This window comes from Strix aluco, chromosome 1 (assembly GCF_031877795.1).
Source record: "Strix aluco isolate bStrAlu1 chromosome 1, bStrAlu1.hap1, whole genome shotgun sequence".
NCBI lineage: Eukaryota > Metazoa > Chordata > Aves > Strigiformes > Strigidae > Strix > Strix aluco.
In genome coordinates this window covers 111,154,422-111,171,225 of record NC_133931.1, presented here as the reverse complement: position 1 = coordinate 111,171,225, position 16,804 = coordinate 111,154,422, and the positions used below count along the sequence as shown (strand labels likewise).

General features: G+C 39.0%; 1 protein-coding gene across 14 annotated transcripts in view; it reads left to right on the top strand.

Annotated features, from left to right (window-relative positions):
• Window positions 1-16,804, top strand: part of KMT2C (lysine methyltransferase 2C) — a 201,040-nt gene that overhangs the window by 153,860 nt on the left and 30,376 nt on the right. For 13 of the 14 annotated variants that reach the window (XM_074831339.1, XM_074831228.1, XM_074831239.1 and 10 more), the window contains 11 exons: window positions 4,864-4,968; window positions 5,320-5,367; window positions 6,521-6,658; window positions 6,835-6,867; window positions 6,950-7,069; window positions 9,117-9,255; window positions 9,522-9,736; window positions 9,853-9,926; window positions 12,544-12,726; window positions 13,381-15,264; window positions 16,352-16,677. In XM_074831339.1, coding sequence (XP_074687440.1) covers window positions 4,864-4,968; window positions 5,320-5,367; window positions 6,521-6,658; window positions 6,835-6,867; window positions 6,950-7,069; window positions 9,117-9,255; window positions 9,522-9,736; window positions 9,853-9,926; window positions 12,544-12,726; window positions 13,381-15,264; window positions 16,352-16,677 — 3,265 coding nt within the window. The remainder of the gene's footprint in view (window positions 1-4,863; window positions 4,969-5,319; window positions 5,368-6,520; window positions 6,659-6,834; window positions 6,868-6,949; window positions 7,070-9,116; window positions 9,256-9,521; window positions 9,737-9,852; window positions 9,927-12,543; window positions 12,727-13,380; window positions 15,265-16,351; window positions 16,678-16,804) is intronic. The other variant, XM_074831263.1, reaches the window with a different exon arrangement.

Genomic DNA, 16,804 nt, shown 5'->3' with positions numbered 1-16,804 from the left:
TTGTCATACAGCTGAAATTGTGAGTAACAGAGAATGCAAAAGTTAACTTCCCCTGAAGGGGAAACCACTGCAAATGGAGTGTTTCATGGTCTGGATTTCATTGGTTCCAACACTACAAGAAGATATGCTCACATAGACTTTTTTTCACCCTAGCATTCTTTTGAAGCCAGAGAAATACAGATTCAGAAGTCTTTGCTGGCCTAGCCAACTGCAAGATTAAAGTCACTAATGCTGATGTATTATGGTAGTATAAGGTTTTAGAAATTCTTTAATTTAATGTTCTGTTTTTCCAACATTTGAAAGGAATTTTTTTTAAAAGTGTTTTTTCTGAATAAGCAAAGTTGTAAAACTTTGTCATTTCCTTTTCTTTTTATTCAGAAATAAATCTTAATGAGGTGGCTATTAGTAAATAAATCACTAGCAATGGTTTTCGTGGATAACCTACTGTCTTTCCCATTTTATATATGAGAGACTTAAAGGACAGTGCTTTCTGGCCATAGGAATGTTCTCAACAATTGTGTCTCAACTGTTCAGATTTCCAGCCAAAATTGTGTCCAGATGGAGCTGTTTGTTGTAGTTGGAGCACCAGTGGGTGAAGTCATCTGTCAGTATTGATCAGTTCCAGTGCGATTTTTCTTAACTCTTTCATTGTGACTTTGTGGGAGGCAGTTATTTCCACAATAGCATCTGCATGTGTGAGAAACAGATTCATTTTGAGTGGTGGAGACCCTGGTAAATTGGCCAGCTGCTGAGCTAGCAACAGTCACATCTTTCCTTCTGTCTGGTATTGCAGAGGAGCTGGAGGTGAGAAGAGTGTCCCAGAGCACGTGTGATATTTCATCATACTGATACAGACCTGGCTTTGGAGTGGGAACAACATGAATTGCTTTATTCACTGCACTGGGAGGCTGTAGGACTCTGTTGTTACCGACTGTTATTTTCCTACAGTGCCATTTCTCACAAGGATTGCTGACTCCTGTGAGAGTACTTGCTTAACTGGATAGGTCTTTTCCACAAGGAAAATGTTCTCTTGGAAACTCCACTTGTTTAATCCCAGGATTAAGGGTTAGATACTCTTGTTCATCTTCCAATGAGTTGTCAAGCATCTAAAGAAGTTATCCTGTTTGCTTTGCTTTTCAACATGTGCATAGGCCAGCTGGGGAGTTGAAAGTGATGTGTTCAGTCTGCTCATGAACTGAGAGTGACATGTTCTGTGACTGTTTATTCTTAGAGCTTGGTTAAGGATAGCTGAAACTTTTGCTGCACAAGATTGCAGTAGTGATGGGTATTGGCAGAGCTGGCCAGAAGAGGGTTTCTGGAGTCCTTTGTTTACTATTAATTTCTAGTATGAAGAGAGCTTTAGGCTCCCAGTTCTGATTTCTGTCTGGCAAAGAGGTTGCAGTTTTTGTTTTCAGTTACAAGACTCATATTTCCTGTGGTTTTATAACATGTGTGGCACAGTGCACAGTGTATTCTGCATGGGACCAACCCTGAAAATCATTTCCAAGACAGTGCTAGAGCAGAGTGCAAAGGCTTGCTCACTGCAACACAGAGCACCAGATCTCCAGGGTCTCCCTGGCTGTTCATGGGTAAAGTTGAAGGTGCTGATTGGAATGTGTTGCATCCTGAGTGGTCTGAGAACTGTCTACATCTCCCTTGAGTTTCTTGACCCGGGTGTCTCTGAGAAAAAAGAGGCCACTGGTGAGGTGTGTTCTGTGAAGGCTCTGCCAATGTGATCTTTCTTTAGTTTGAAATGGCTTAAAATCAGTGTATTTTTTTCTAGAGATGCTGAACAGGTCATCTGTTCAAGCAGGGTCACCAGAGAATGCTAAAGAAATTCTTCCTAGACAAAAGGAGAAGCGTCGTCTGAGTCTCTGTGCAGCTGATTCAAATGCTGCTGGGACATTTTATAACTAGATATGTTACTGAGTGATTAAACATCTCAGGGTGGCTGCAGCCTTGGGAGAGGTGTTTTTATTCTTTCAGAACTTCATAAATAAATAAAAGTAAATGCATTGGAGGAATCAGGATCACGAGATAGCTATAGAACTGTGCTGTCTTAGAGATCCAGCATTACAAGCAAATAATTTTCCTTTTTGCTTTGTCTTAGTTTTCATCTCCTTTCTGAAAAAGTCAAATTAATGAGCAGTATTGAGCTATTTGTTTGGCAGCAGATGTCAACCAGCTATTGATTCTGATCTGAAGCAGCTGACTAAAGTGATTCAGTTGTTTCCAAGATAATATTTAGCACACATGGAATTAAAATGAGGAAAAAATAGAAGAAAAATGTAAAAATATGCTTTAGATTAGATGTCTTATATGAGACTTGCAGATCATAGAGTCTAGCCCTCCGCTATGACCAACACTCAGCCTTTTTATAGACTTAACAAGCTCCATTTTGAAAGCAGGTAGCTTTTTTCCAACCTACTAATCTCATCGGAAGGCCATTACAGAATCTGATTGCCTTAATAGTTAGGAGCCCTCTAATTTGAAGCTTGAATTTATTCACAGCCAGTTTGTAGCTGTGGGTGGTAAACTCTTCAGTTATATCTTTCCAGCTGAGCTCTTTCTAGCTACTTATTCAATATATTTGTATTCAAATTAGGAGTTGAATTTTTAGGGACTGTTCCCAAGCACATTACTAAGGACTGTGGAGAAAAACACCATAACATAAAATACTACAGAATAATTAAAGGCTGCTAATACAGTCTTGGTGCTTCCTTCATGAGGGCTTTTTTCTCCCTGATACTTAACCTGCCTTCCAGTAGGAATTGAGAAAAGTTAAAGAATTGCTAAAGTCAATCCTTTGCCTATCAGCCAGCTGAAGTCATTAACATCACCTTGCAGTGCCTGATATTAGTTAGTTACTTGCATAATTAGACCAAATTGCCAGAAGGAAAACAAGTATCTTGGGGGGGGGGCGGGGGGAAGCCCAAACCCAAAACCAAAAGCAAAAAACAAACCAAAACAAACCACCAAAGCCCCAACAGCTAGGTTCTGTTTAAAACCTTACATTTCATAGTACTTTTTATCAGGTTGTCCTGGTTTCGGCTTGGGGTAGAGCTAATTTTTTCCTTCTTAGTAGTGCTGTGTTTTGGATTCAGTATGGGACTTGGTATGAGAAGAATGTTGATAATATACTGATGTTTTCAGTTGTTGCTGAGAAATCAAGGACTTTTCAACTTCCCATGTCCTGCTAGTGCACAGGTGCTCAAGAAGCTGGGAGGGAGCACAGCCAGAGCGTCGGACCCAAATTAGCCCGTGAAATGCTCTGTATCATGTAATGTCATGCCCAGTATATAGATGAGGGTTGACCAGGAAGCTTGCTTGCTCTCTTCTGGGATTGTGGTTTCGGGATTTTCTCTCCTCTGGGATCACTAACCAGGAACGGGAACACAAAATAACTATACCCATAAAGTGATGTGGTTTTCAGGAGCTTTTTAATACTTCTGTTCATATTAATAGGAGCCATATTCTTTATGTGTGTGTAAATGAACTGGTCTGCACTGACACGTTGATTCACATAGCTGAGCGGCCAACAAAAAACATGATTTAATTAGGGTGGTATCATCTAGTCTGCATTACAAAGGATAAAAGTAAAGAATAAAAGTAGTAAAGTGAAGAAAAATAATTTTAATTTTGACTTTCAGTAACTGTAGAAGGGAAGAGGATTGTCTTTGAAAAACAGGAAGGAACTTCTAATTCATAACGAAATTTAGCATCTTCAAAAGTAGCCTCATGAAATAAGTAAATCCTTGGCACCAGGCCTCTGAATTAAGCTAGAAATATTTTCCTGGGGCAATTGGGTTGTAACAGTGGGCAAGATACCTGTATATGTTTGAAATTTGTTTGTTCTTTCACTTTCTGGTCCCTCTTCAACCTGCCCATATTTGTTCTCCACATGGTACATTTTATGATTTGTATTAACCCTTTTTCTCTGTTTAATTATATGCATGTTTACCATCTCATCATGTTTCATTGGTCTGGCAATGACTGCTTGTGTACTCATGATAGTCTGCACTGTTTCTGAAAAATATTTTTAACTTATTTATTTGTCAAACAATTTTCTTCAAATGTTGCACATCTGTAATAGTCCTAAAAAGCTAGTTAATAAAACCAGATGGGCCATTTGGAGTAATTTCTCTCTAATGAATTTGATGTTAAGAAGATAATCGTATCCAGAATTCATTAATGTTGCTAGGACCAGGCCAGTTCTTCCTAGATGACAAACAAACGTTACATTTCTACCTCTGGCTGTTCTCACTTCTTCAGGATTTCTTCTGATCTTAAAAATAGCATCTCCAATTTCCATTTACTTACTAGTGTTTCTTACTCTTACATTTTACTTCCTTATCAGGGTGTAGTAACTGGTAGCCCTGTAGTCGTAAGAAAGATAGGGGTGGTAAGAGAAGTAACTCATCACTTTATTATGTTTTGGGGTTTTTTTAAATATTTCCTGTTGATTTGCTGTGAGCTGTGTCCTTTACAAAACCTGTTTGTTGACTCTTACATTCATAGGTCTTTGTGTCTTAGAGGTTGCAAGTTCTCACTAGGTCTTGGGTTTTTTTCCCCTAAAATCATCCAGTCTTTCTTCCACATGACTGATGACATTATCACTTTTACTGTATTGGAGAAAATACTGAACAACGTAAGCCTGTGAAGATGGCTGTAGTACTGGCTTGGAGGGGATGCTAGTCAGCACAGTCTCTCACCCCAGAGTGACTTGCAGTACATAACACACTATAGAAGGCCCTTATATCCTGGTAAATCTGTGTTTGGGTTTATAGCTCAAGCTATAGTATGTCACCAGAGTCACGTATAAATGCCATGACTGGTTGATTTTATTTATTGCCTTTTACACAGGTAGCACCGATGATCCTTTAGCCGATCTTTCTGAGGTCTTAAATACTGATGATGATATTCTTGGAATACTTTCTGATGATTTGGTAAAGTCTGGAGATCATTCGGGTATGTATGTTTATAAGGTCTCTCCGGTATTTGTTTTCTTTTTTTTTCTTTTTTATAGATGTCTTTGTTTTATATCTATAGGTTATGCTCTAGGTGATTTCAGATACAGTTTTCGTATCTTAAGAATACCTTGGTTTGAGATGATTTTGTTGTCTCCTACCAAAAAAAAAATCCCCAAACTTTTCAACGTTTTGTTTTACTTGGCTCTTTGCTTTGCTGCTAAAGAGAGAATAAAATGTAGCTGCCGTTGTCTATCATACCTGCGTAGCTTTTTTCAGCATGCAGCTTTTTCTTTACTTTTTTTTGTTTTCGTGTTATAATCATCCATTTTATCTGGTTTGGGTCCTGTAGGTCTTGATTTATGCACTTTCCAGGTTGAGAACTCACCCTCCCCATTTGGTAAGAAACTAAACAATGGATGATCCATGGTTAGAAGTAGTTATCTTTCCTAGTGGTTTTAGCTGAAAGAACTGCATGTGTAGAAACTAGTACTCCTTTACTGTGTCACTAATTCATGCTTTCATTTTCCACTCTTTCTGTGGTGTTTGAGTCTAACACAACCTATAAACTCTGCACTCTGCATATAAGAGTACTGCATAAAGTTTTGCTTACAGCTTTTAAAAACCTTTCTGAGTTCCTGTGTTTCATGATACAAAACCATGCATTTTCTTGCTGACACTGTTAATTTTAATATTGCTCCTAGTAGTAGTGTGTAGTTTTTATCATAGTGGTATCTTCTGTAAATTAAAAGCATTTTAACAATGTGAGTATATTAAAGCATGAATAAAGCAGTCAGCATCAGTCTTTGTTTCCAATGGATGATGATTCATCACTTTATGTAAAACACAGGTTGACAATTAAGTAGAACGGCATGTTTCATTATTTTAAATTTGTTTATATTTGGTATCTAATACAGAAATATGTTTTAAATACAGAAGTGTGTAGTACTTTTTTTTAAAGATCTTTCTCATTTGAGAGATTTATTGACTTGTAAAGCATGTTAGGAAATTTATGTAGTAAGTTATGTTTTCTCAGTACCAGCAAATCACTTTGTCTGATGTAACTCAGTAGTTGTGTTTGAAACAGAAACTGCTATGACTTGTTTGATATTGACTGCACTTCAACAGCACTTCAGTAGATATTTAATGTAATATTGTAAGAACATATGAGGTGAACCTTAAGGTACCTGAGAATGAATTATATTGACTACCAGTGTGATTGTTTTTAAAATGTGAAAAATAGTTATAGTGGAACTGTATACTGAGAACTATACACTCAAAAACATGCTGTACCTAAGCTCAGTAGTCTTTATTTCCCATTATTCCAGTTGTATTCTATTCAATTAACATTCCTCAAACAATACAGTAAACTGGAGGTAAATAGTGGGCAGTTTTGGTTACTTTTTCAAATGAATGTCTTATTTTGCCTTGCCTTTCACATCTTAGAAAGTCTTGGTTTAGTTGACAGCTCAGCTCTAGGGAAAAAAAAGTTGTGTTCTTTATACCAATAAATTTTACTATTTATGTCTAATTTAATATTATTCTTCCTTCAGCTGGATTGGATATTGGTCCCATCTCTGATGATCCTTCTTCTCTGCCTCAGTCAAACGTCAACCAGAGTTCACGGCCGCTGAGCGAAGAACAGTTGGATGGAATCCTAAGTCCAGAACTAGACAAAATGGTCACAGATGGTAATTTTTTTGTCCTTGATCTTGGTCTTCTAGAAAACTTAAGTAGAAATCTTCTCTTCTTTTCCTCAATTTGCTTATCTGTGTATTGTAACATACCTATTTGGACTTGGTTGCAGAATTAATTTCATTGCATCTTTTGATGATTACCCATTCTGTGTTGTATTTACTTTGTCCAGGTGCTATTCTTGGCAAACTGTACAAAATCCCAGGTACGTGTTCTATTCTTTGTTGTCTTTTATAGAATATAGTTTGTAAACAATGCCAGCCAACTCATGCACAGTGTTTTTGCAGAGCTAGGAGGAAAGGATGTTGAAGATCTGTTCACAGCTGTATTAAGTCCAGCAACCACACAACCAGCTCCTTTGCCACAGCCTCCACCTCCACCACAACTTATGTCTTTGCATAGTCAAGGTATGTTTCTTTGTTACTTTTAAAAACAGCAGCCTGATCAGGAGAATTGTGCATCCTTTAAATACTGATGTGAAAGTAGGACACTCCTTACTTTCTGCTACTGTTAAATTGTGGAATCTGCCATTGTTAATTTATGAAATACTATTCTAAAACTGTTCTGCAGGGGGTATGTGATTAACGTGCACCTAAATATTGCTAATAGAAAAGGACATTTATTTTAGATTTTTCTGACATATTGGAGCTTTTATTTGAGCTGACGCTTTCATAGTTTTGAAATTAGTCTGTGATTTTACTCTTTTAAATACTTTTGAGTACCTCCTCAAGGGTAAGGAAAGAGTCTGTATAAAAGTGGTTTACTGAGTCTTAATTTCCTTAAAGAACTCGTCTAGTCCTACCCAAATAATAGAGAGAAAGCTAAGTAATTTTGAAATGTATCTGGGAGATTATAATTTTTCTTTGTTACTACTAAAATTATCATGAGTTGATACAGCATATTCTTGCTCTTATATTGAAAGCAAGGGGCAGATTGATTTTATTTATTGTTGTTACCAGTAAACCATTATTTATTTCTTTTAGCAGTTTATATGAGCATAATTAAATGCGCTCATTTCTCATCAGACATCACCTCTAGTGGATTTTCCCTGAGCTCATGTAAAGAGTGTCCATTCTACTATACTGGTACTACAAAAAGTAGTATGCAAATTGATTTCATCAGTGAATTGATCATAAGAAGGAAAATTATTGGTTTCCTAGTTGGATAAATTTCCATGAAAAGGAAAGACTTCAAAAAGTCTTAGAAAGGCGAGAGTTTAAAGCAAATAATGAGGTGATTTAAAGCAAAAGATAATATAGATATCATTGCCTGTTTCCCAGTTACTTGAGTACTTGGAGATAACTTCAGCATTTGAGCTCTGTAAGATTGTTTAACTTCTTCCTGTGGGAACTGCCACAATTACAAAGTTTTAGATTTATAATTTGGTTCAGTTATGGTGTAATGATCCACATGTTTCTGTGAGATAAGTGGTTCAGTAATGGGGAAGCTTGCATGAAGTTTGAGCAATTTCAAATAAAATTAATGCTCTCTTCTCATAAAGACATGTGATCCTACAAGAGGCCTGACTCTTCATCCTGTTTGTTTGCCAGGTCTTCACAGTTACTGTATACTATCTATTTAGCAGCTATAATAAAGCATGTTCTCTTAAATTCTGAGTTACTTTCATCCAAACTATACTTTTTGCATAGTGTATGTAACCTATAGATCAGAAGACAGTCTCCTAAAGCATGAGAGAATGAATCAGTGTCATCCTACAGATGCATCTAATTCCTTGAGCTACTTCTGTGCTTTTAAGAAAATATGGGGACAACAGTTATAATCACACTTAAGTGACAGGGTTTCAAAGGCCAGTGTTAATTCTGTGTAAGAACATCTGCAAATACCATCTGCTGGAATGAATCTGCCTGTGCCACATTTGTAATATTATAATCAAATAAATAAAATTTTCTGCCTTCGTACTGCTAGGCTGGACATGTAATTAGAAAATGTTGATGCTCATTTGACTAGATTTATCTGTTTCATTGGTTACAAATTAGGGAGTTAGTAGATAATGAGGCTTACTTCGGTACACCGCTTAGAAGTCTCAGAAGAGAAAATGTTTAATTCAGGTGGCTAGAGATAATTCTGCAAGGACTGAAAACAACCTTCTCCATGCTTGCTGCTTGGATCTGGGTATAATAAATATGACAGACTAAACTTTACCCTTTAAGAATATACTTCAGTATCAAGCACCATAGCATGGGCTACTGCAGAAGTTTTGGAAATCCATTTTAAAAAAACCTGATTTTTCAGACAAGGAAAAAAAATCAGTGCAGGGATGTGATATAGTAGAAGAGAATCCCTTAAGCTTGTAGGGAAGCAATGTAAACTGATTTAAAATCTTAAAGCAATTAGTTTTTGTCAGGCGAGACATCATTTTTTCACTGAAAACTTCCACCTCTACCTTAAAAGTAGTCACCCTTTAAAACAGTGATTTAAACTTCTTCCTTCCAGGAGAGAATGCATTTCCAAGAGTGCCCCTTATGAATGGTCTGATTGGCCCTAACCCTCATCTCCCTCATACAGCGTTGGCTGCTGCAGGTGGACTGGGCACTTTCTCTCCCATTACCCAGCAACCATACACTGATACCAGGTAAGTCAAGATGGGAAGTAAAAAATATCTATGGTTTAGCATTTGTCACTTGGGAGGTGGTGGTGTTACTAATACTGTGATATTATTAGTATTTAACTACTTAGTTCTTGACAGCCACTACAAAAACTTCTGTGTTGTTGCAGCCTGTTCAGTACTAAAATAGCAAACAGAATAAGTACTTTGCTAATTGTTGTTTGTTGGGGGTTTTTTTAATATATATTGAGAGCAGTCTATCTATAAAACAAAACCCTTTTCTGATTTGTCAGGGATAAGAATCCAGCGTTCAATCCAATGGTAAGTGATCCGAACAGCTCATGGGCACCATCTGCTCCACCTTTGGAAGGTGAAGGCGATACAATGTCCAATGCTCAAAGAAGCACTCTTAAGTGGGAAAAAGAAGAAGCTTTGGGTGAAATGGCAACAGTAGCACCTGTTCTCTATACAAATATCAACTTCCCTAACCTGAAGGAAGAATTCCCAGGTGAGTGATTTACTGAATAAAGTTAAATATTTTGTAGCAATTTATGCATCTTGATTTGAAAGAATGTAAAACAGACTTATCGAAGCCTTGTGTATTAATGCATTTTTTGATTGCAGACTGGGCTACAAGAGTGAAACAGATTGCTAAACTGTGGAGGAAAGCAAGCTCACAGGAGAGGGCTCCATATGTGGTAAGAACAATTACCACCTGCATTTACATACTTCCAGCAAGCATATATTTAATTTACAAGGTTTTCATTGGTGTTTTTTAAATAAATTAAGTTCTAAGGTTAGTGAAAGTTCACTTACTGCAAGAATGCCCTTGTAATTTAACTTTTAACTCTGAATACTTCTATCTGTATTCTTTGCTTTTCAGTCTTGGAACAAACTATATTAGTATTGTGCAATCTAAAGACATCAGCTGAGATGAGAACATTTGTGGTTCCCACTGCCTCTTTGCTACATTTGATGCATGCCTCGAGTATTATTTCCTCTGTCTCTTTCTGTACAGGATCTTGCCAGTTTCTTCAGAAGGATAATAACAAATCATTATGTGACTTTCCTCTCTTTCCATCTTCCCCTCTCACTAGTCTTCTTTTTTGCCCCGTTAGAGTTGCTGAATTCTTTCACCTGTTAAACTAACCATTCCAGAAGCATCAGTGCTCACATCCCTAATTTATTCATTTTCTTCTACTCCTGTGTTCTTGCCTTACTGCTGCCCTTCACTACTTACTCTCTTCTATTGCTTAGTGGTGGAAACTCTTTTAATATCTTCCATGTTGTGGGGAGTGTGAAGGACTCCATTTTTCTCTCCAAAAGCACTCACCTTCTTCACATCTAAGTCAAGTGAACACACAGATTTGTAGTAGCTATCTGGAGTTACGTGGTCACTGATTCCATTCTATAGAACTTCTGCCATTCAAAGGGTGACCTTTATGCTTTGCTGAAACCTCTTGTTGAAGGCTGTCCACATCCAAATCTCAAAACATATATTATTTATTCTTTTTGACCTTCACAGCCACTGTTACCAAATGTACTTTTCTTTAATTTTGGGTCACATCTCCATTCTCTCCTAGTTCTCATTTTTTCTGTTTCTTCACAACAGCAATTGGGTGATCATTCTCCCTTTCGTAGATTTCTGTGGATTTTGCAGGGTTATGTTTTCAATCTCTTAGCCTCCGGCCACCTGCACTTTTTTTAATATAGTCCAGTTAGTAAGCAAATCTGATTCCCATGCATGTTGATGACTCAGAGCTTAGCAGTATCAACATCATCTCCTACTGTCCAAATTAAAAAATCCCTTATCTCTCTGACAGCTTTTAGAGGATAAATCATTACCCCAGACTCAATGTTGGAAGTGGAGTTCTTGATCTTTCTGAATCCCTTTACACTTGAAAGAATAATTCTCTATTGTCTTCTTTGTATCACTGAGGCATCATCATTATTCTGCTTTTTATTCAGGCCTGTAACTTCAGTGTCTTTGGACCTCTATGTCATCTTGTCCATGCTATATTTAATCTTGGTGATTCCTTCTGTGTAGTATTTGTAAGATACCGTCCACCTACATGGGTGGATTTTTTGTCCGGGCATTCACCACTTTACAATTATTTCTATTATTGATTTTTTTTCTTTTTCATTGTTCTTAACAAATGCAGTCCTCTTCTCCTGATGGATGTCCAAAAAGTAGCTGCAAAAATTATTTCCTTCATGTTCAGGAAGAGGGTGCATGCAAGTGCACACACATGTACACATGAGTATTTACATAGCAAGCAGCAGTTATTTTCTCACAGAAGTTACAGTCCGTGTACTCTTGCCATTCAGCTGTTGCTAGTGTTCCTGGCATTGTGCATGCAAGGGAGCTGCTGTGGTACCTCTCCTGAAGGACTCGCACTCTGTGGGGATTGAATAAAGGCTACCTTAGAAATTAAATTCAGAAGAGTGTTAGTAAATTTTCACTGTAGGCTTTTTACTTTCCATAGTATGTGCAATCCCATCACTTATAGGGGAAAATTACACTAATTTTCCTGCTGCTGTGACACTGGTGCTCTCATCCATGTCACTGTTTCATTGTTGGAGGGGAAGGATTAAAGCCTTTTCTGCTAGGCAACCCCTACTTGACAACTGCAAATAGAATTGTGAAAATGAAGATGTGAGGGTTTGATTCAGGAAAGGAATCACATCCTAGATTGGTGGTAAAACAGACTCTTTGAAACTTCCATTAGATGCTTTAAAGTGTCAGTATGGCTGTAAAATGCCTCATTGAAGAAGAATTGCTGTTCTTCCATCCAATTTTTCCTGATCCATAAGCCCATATCCTATGTTTATACTGCTAACTTAACACGGATTGAGATCTATAGAGGTTATTTAATGGAGTAGACTGTACTTTTCTTGTCATTGAAGTTCTCCACATTAGTGGCCTTTATTGATCCAACCATCATCTGCTGTGCTCATGTCTTCAGATTGCAGACCACACCAATATGTGATTTGAAAGGTAAACTGGTGGGATTCATGCTTTTTTGGCACAGCACAGTACCTGAACAGACACTCCCAATGTATAGAAAACCTCTGCAGCTAATAGTGCCTTAGTTCTTTCCATGTATGTTATATGCAGAATTTCTAGAGAGAGGAAGTATTTTCAGTCTGGAATTCCTTTTAAAGAGCATAATTTAGTTTTCACAAGCATGTGTGTGATTAAAACAGGCTGCACAAATAATTTGGTGATAAGAGTTTGTGGGAATAACAGATGCAGTGTTCACACTTAGCAGAAGGAAATAAGGCTAACTGCATTTTTTTTTAATCTTTTCCCAGCAAAAAGCCAGAGATAATAGAGCTGCTTTGCGCATCAATAAAGTACAGATGTCAAATGACTCCATGAAAAGGCAGCAGCAACAGGATAGCATTGATCCTAGCTCACGCATCGACTCTGACCTCTTTAAAGATCCATTAAAACAGAGGGAATCAGAACATGAGCAGGAATGGAAGTTCAGACAGGTGTGTTGCATTTAGGGTGTTTTCTTATTTTTCTTCCAGCTTTTTATTGCATTGTTGGAATCTGTTGTAATAAAATCAGTTTTAATCTTTCTTTGTAGAAGAGTATGAAGTCAGCCATTCTGCATAGGAAGAATACATGCTATCAGAAGAGAAGCTGCTTGTAAATGTTAGAAAACTGTGTTTTAAGGCTTTGACTCTTATATCCTGCCTATTATGGAAATAGGTTATTCCTTCTCTGTATGGCTGGCTAGTGCAGTAGTTTGTTTTTATATACCCTATATTGCAGTAACCTTGTCCTGCAGACTGCTGCTTCAAATTGGGGTGGTTGTCTCTCAGAGCCATTATGCCTCACATCAGTGCTGCATGTGTCAGTAACCTTCCGTCTTCAGAGTTATAAGGTTGGAAAGCAGTGCTGCTCTTGAGGCAACCTGGGAAATGCTTCTTCCCAGGCAATCAAGGGGCATGTCAAGGTAATTGAACTTTACAAATAGCTAGACCCTCTGCTCCCATTGCATTTAAAATTTGCAATTTGCAGTTATTTATAATTGATCTTTGATGTGTCCTAAAGTTTTAATTATAGATTCAGTCATCAGAAAGATTTTTGTATACCCTGAACTTAGAAGTGTAACCTTTTCCCTCATAATTTTAAAACAGCAAATGCGTCAAAAAAGTAAGCAGCAAGCCAAAATAGAAGCCACGCAGAAGCTTGAACAAGTGAAAAATGAGCAGCAGCAACAGCAGCAGCAGCAACAGCAGCAGCAGCAGTTTGGTTCACAACAGCTTCTGAACCAGTCTGGCTCAGACACACCTAGCAGTGGGATCCAGAGCCCCTTAACGCCACAGACTGGCAATGGAAGCATGTCTCCTGCACAACAGACATTCCATAAGGATCTATTTACAAAGCAGCAGCTACCTGCTACGCCTGCATCAGCATCCTCAGATGATGTGTTCCTAAAACCACAAGCTCCACCCCCTACTCCCACCCGAATCCCAGTACACGATTCACTGTCTCAGTCTCAGACTCCTCAGACATCATCACAGCAGATGTTTTCTCCAGGTTCCACAAACACAAGACCTCCTTCTCCAATGGATCCATATGCTAAAATGGTGGGAACACCTAGACCAGCACCCATTAACCAAAACTTTGTTAGAAGAAATACCATTGCACCATTAGATACCTGCACACCACAGTCATCCATATCTAGGCCTATTCAGGTAACTGAACCATCAGGAAGCAGGCCTTCACCCGTGAGGGATTCATGTTCTTCATCTCCTGGTAGCAGTGATCCCTATGCAAAGCCACCAGACACACCCAGGCCTGTCATAGCATCGGAGCAGTTCTCCAAACCGTTGGGGGTCCCAAGATCACCCATAGTTATGGAACAGTCAGGGAAGGTTCCTTTAACAGCTGGAAGCAGTGATCCGTTTACTAAGCCGGCTCCTAGAACGGATACATTTCAGAGACAGAGAGTAACTTCTGCTGATGCGTATGCACGGCCGCCGTTGACTCCTACTCCTACTCCTGTTGATGGTAGCCCTGGACCTTTTAAAACTCCTATGCGCCCACCTCAGTCCCCGCAAGATCCTTATGCATCAATGCCAGCTACACCAAGGCGTGTTGCTGTTGATCCATATGAAAGGCCCGCTTTGACACCAAGGCCAGTGGATAACTTTTCCCATAACCAGCCTAATGATCCATACAGCCAGCCTCCCCTCACTCCCCATCCTGCAATAAAGGAGACTTTTGCCCATCCACCCCGGATAGTACGACAACAGAGTGATTCTTTCCCTCCATCTGGACCCATTTCAAGGCCAGCTTCTCAGGACCCTTACTCCCAGCCTCCAGGTACTCCTCGGCCAGTTGCTGATCCTTATGCCCAACCTCCAGGAACTCCTCGGCCCACCACAGTTGACCCATATATGCAGCAACCACCAACACCAAGACCCGCTCAGCCAGCAGATCTATTTACTCAGTCCCCAGCAAATCAGAGACATTCTGATCCATATGCCCAACCTCCTGGAACACCAAGGCCGGTTCTTAATGATCCTTATTCTCAGCAACCAGCAACTCCAAGGCCAGGGATTCCAGAGAGTTTTAACAGACCTGCAGTGACAAGACCAGGACTAATACCAAATAGAGATCCTTTCCTGCAGACACCACAGAACAGGTTGCAGGGCACTTTTGTCAGGCCATCAGATCCATGTTCTCAAGCTCCCAGACCTGCAGGACCTGCAATAACAGATACATTTAGCCATGGTCCAGCTGCTCCAGCACGTGACCCATATGATCAACCACCAATGACTCCAAGACCTCAGCCAGAATCTTTTGGAACTGGACAGCTGGCCCATGATGCCGCTGAACAGCCACGGCCTGGATCTGAGGGCAACTTCAGTGCATCTGGAAATTCTCCACTGAGTTCTCAAGGACAACAGTTTCCCAAAGTTTCACAAGTTCCTGGGCCAGCACCCACTACAGGAGTAACAGATACACAGAATACCATGAATATGTCTCAAGCAGATACTGAGAAGCTAAGACAGGTGAGAATAACGTTTAATACTGATGGTATTAAAATTTTATAAGTAGAAGAATTTCCTCCATTCTCGTTAATATTTGAAGTTTCTTGCCATTAAACATAGCTGTATAATGTAGAATTATCGTCATTCACTTATGTATGTTAATTTGGTCCTCCTGGATAGAACCACAATATATAGAATATAGAAACATCAGTAATTTTGAAGGGGTTTGGACGAGATCCAAAAAGGAAGCAAAAGACATCTTTGAAGTCACTGAAGATGTAGATGATTGGTCTGTAATAGCTCTTCTATCTACAGTGTGAGGAAGAAAATACACCTTGAAAGGACAGTTAATTCTATCCTATAGTAGATGAAATGTAGAACTGATTCTCCAGTGACTTGCTCACTGACCAAAAAGGGAGCATAGGTGAAGATCTCAGGCTGGACATCTAACTTTTCAATTGGCAGACATGTTGAGGTGAATCCTACCATTGGTCACTGCTCTTCTTGAGGCACATTCACTCCAGGTTTTTGTTAATGAAGGTTTGGCAAACAGCTCTTGCTGAGACATAGAATTACATTCAACTTGTGGAAAGCTGCTCAGTCTTTTGTTTGGAAGGAGCAGTGGGAAGCGGATTTCGTGGAAAAAATGGTAGTATTTATCATACAGAGTCAGAGTAAATTCTGCAACTTTGGGGTAAACCTCTTGCTGAATTTTCTTCAGTGGACCACTAAGTCACCGTTCTCCCTCAAAATGCGCTTTTTCTTGTGGTAAAAGGGCCTGCATTATTGGAATAGAAAAAAGGAAGGAGAGTTGCTTTCATGTTAATGGGTAAAATGTAAATTGATAAAAAGACCGCTTCAAGAAGAGGTCTGGAGATTAAGTTGTGTTATCAGCATCTTGCACTGTTTGATCCCTCTTCTAATTTCTGAGGTTATTATAGTAGTTTATAATATTTTTCTGTAGCAATTGAAGAATTTGTTTCCTCCAGAAGGCTTAACCTGTAGCAATTGAAAAATTTGTTTCCTTCAAAAGGCTTAACCTAGCAGAGTGTAACACTTCAAAATATGTCAATTGCAGTGTCAAGCACAATTTGTTTTTTTTAAACAGCGCCAGAAATTACGTGAAATTATTCTACAGCAACAGCAGCAGAAAAAGAATGCTGTTCGTCAGGAAAAAGCCTTGCAGGATGCAGCAGCTCCTACCCATGCAACTCCTCTTCAGCATTGGCAGCAAGACAACTTAAATCAGATTTTTAACCGCCCTCCTCCTCCGTATCCTGGGAATATTAGGTCCTCTGTTGTGCCTCCAGGTGGGCCACGGTTCACCGTATACCCAAAAGATCAACGTGGACCATTTCCTGCTGATGGGCAGTTCAACAGACCCCAGTTTCCAGGTGATATGAATGCCATGGGGATGAGACCTCATGGTCTTAGGTAAGCTCTTTGATCTCTTAAAACCAGGATATTACAGGGGTAGTTCTACATTTACAGAAATTGTTAGATAAAGGGGTTTTCCTTGATGAAAATCTGCGTGGTCTACAGTAGCTGGTAGTCTTCCTGA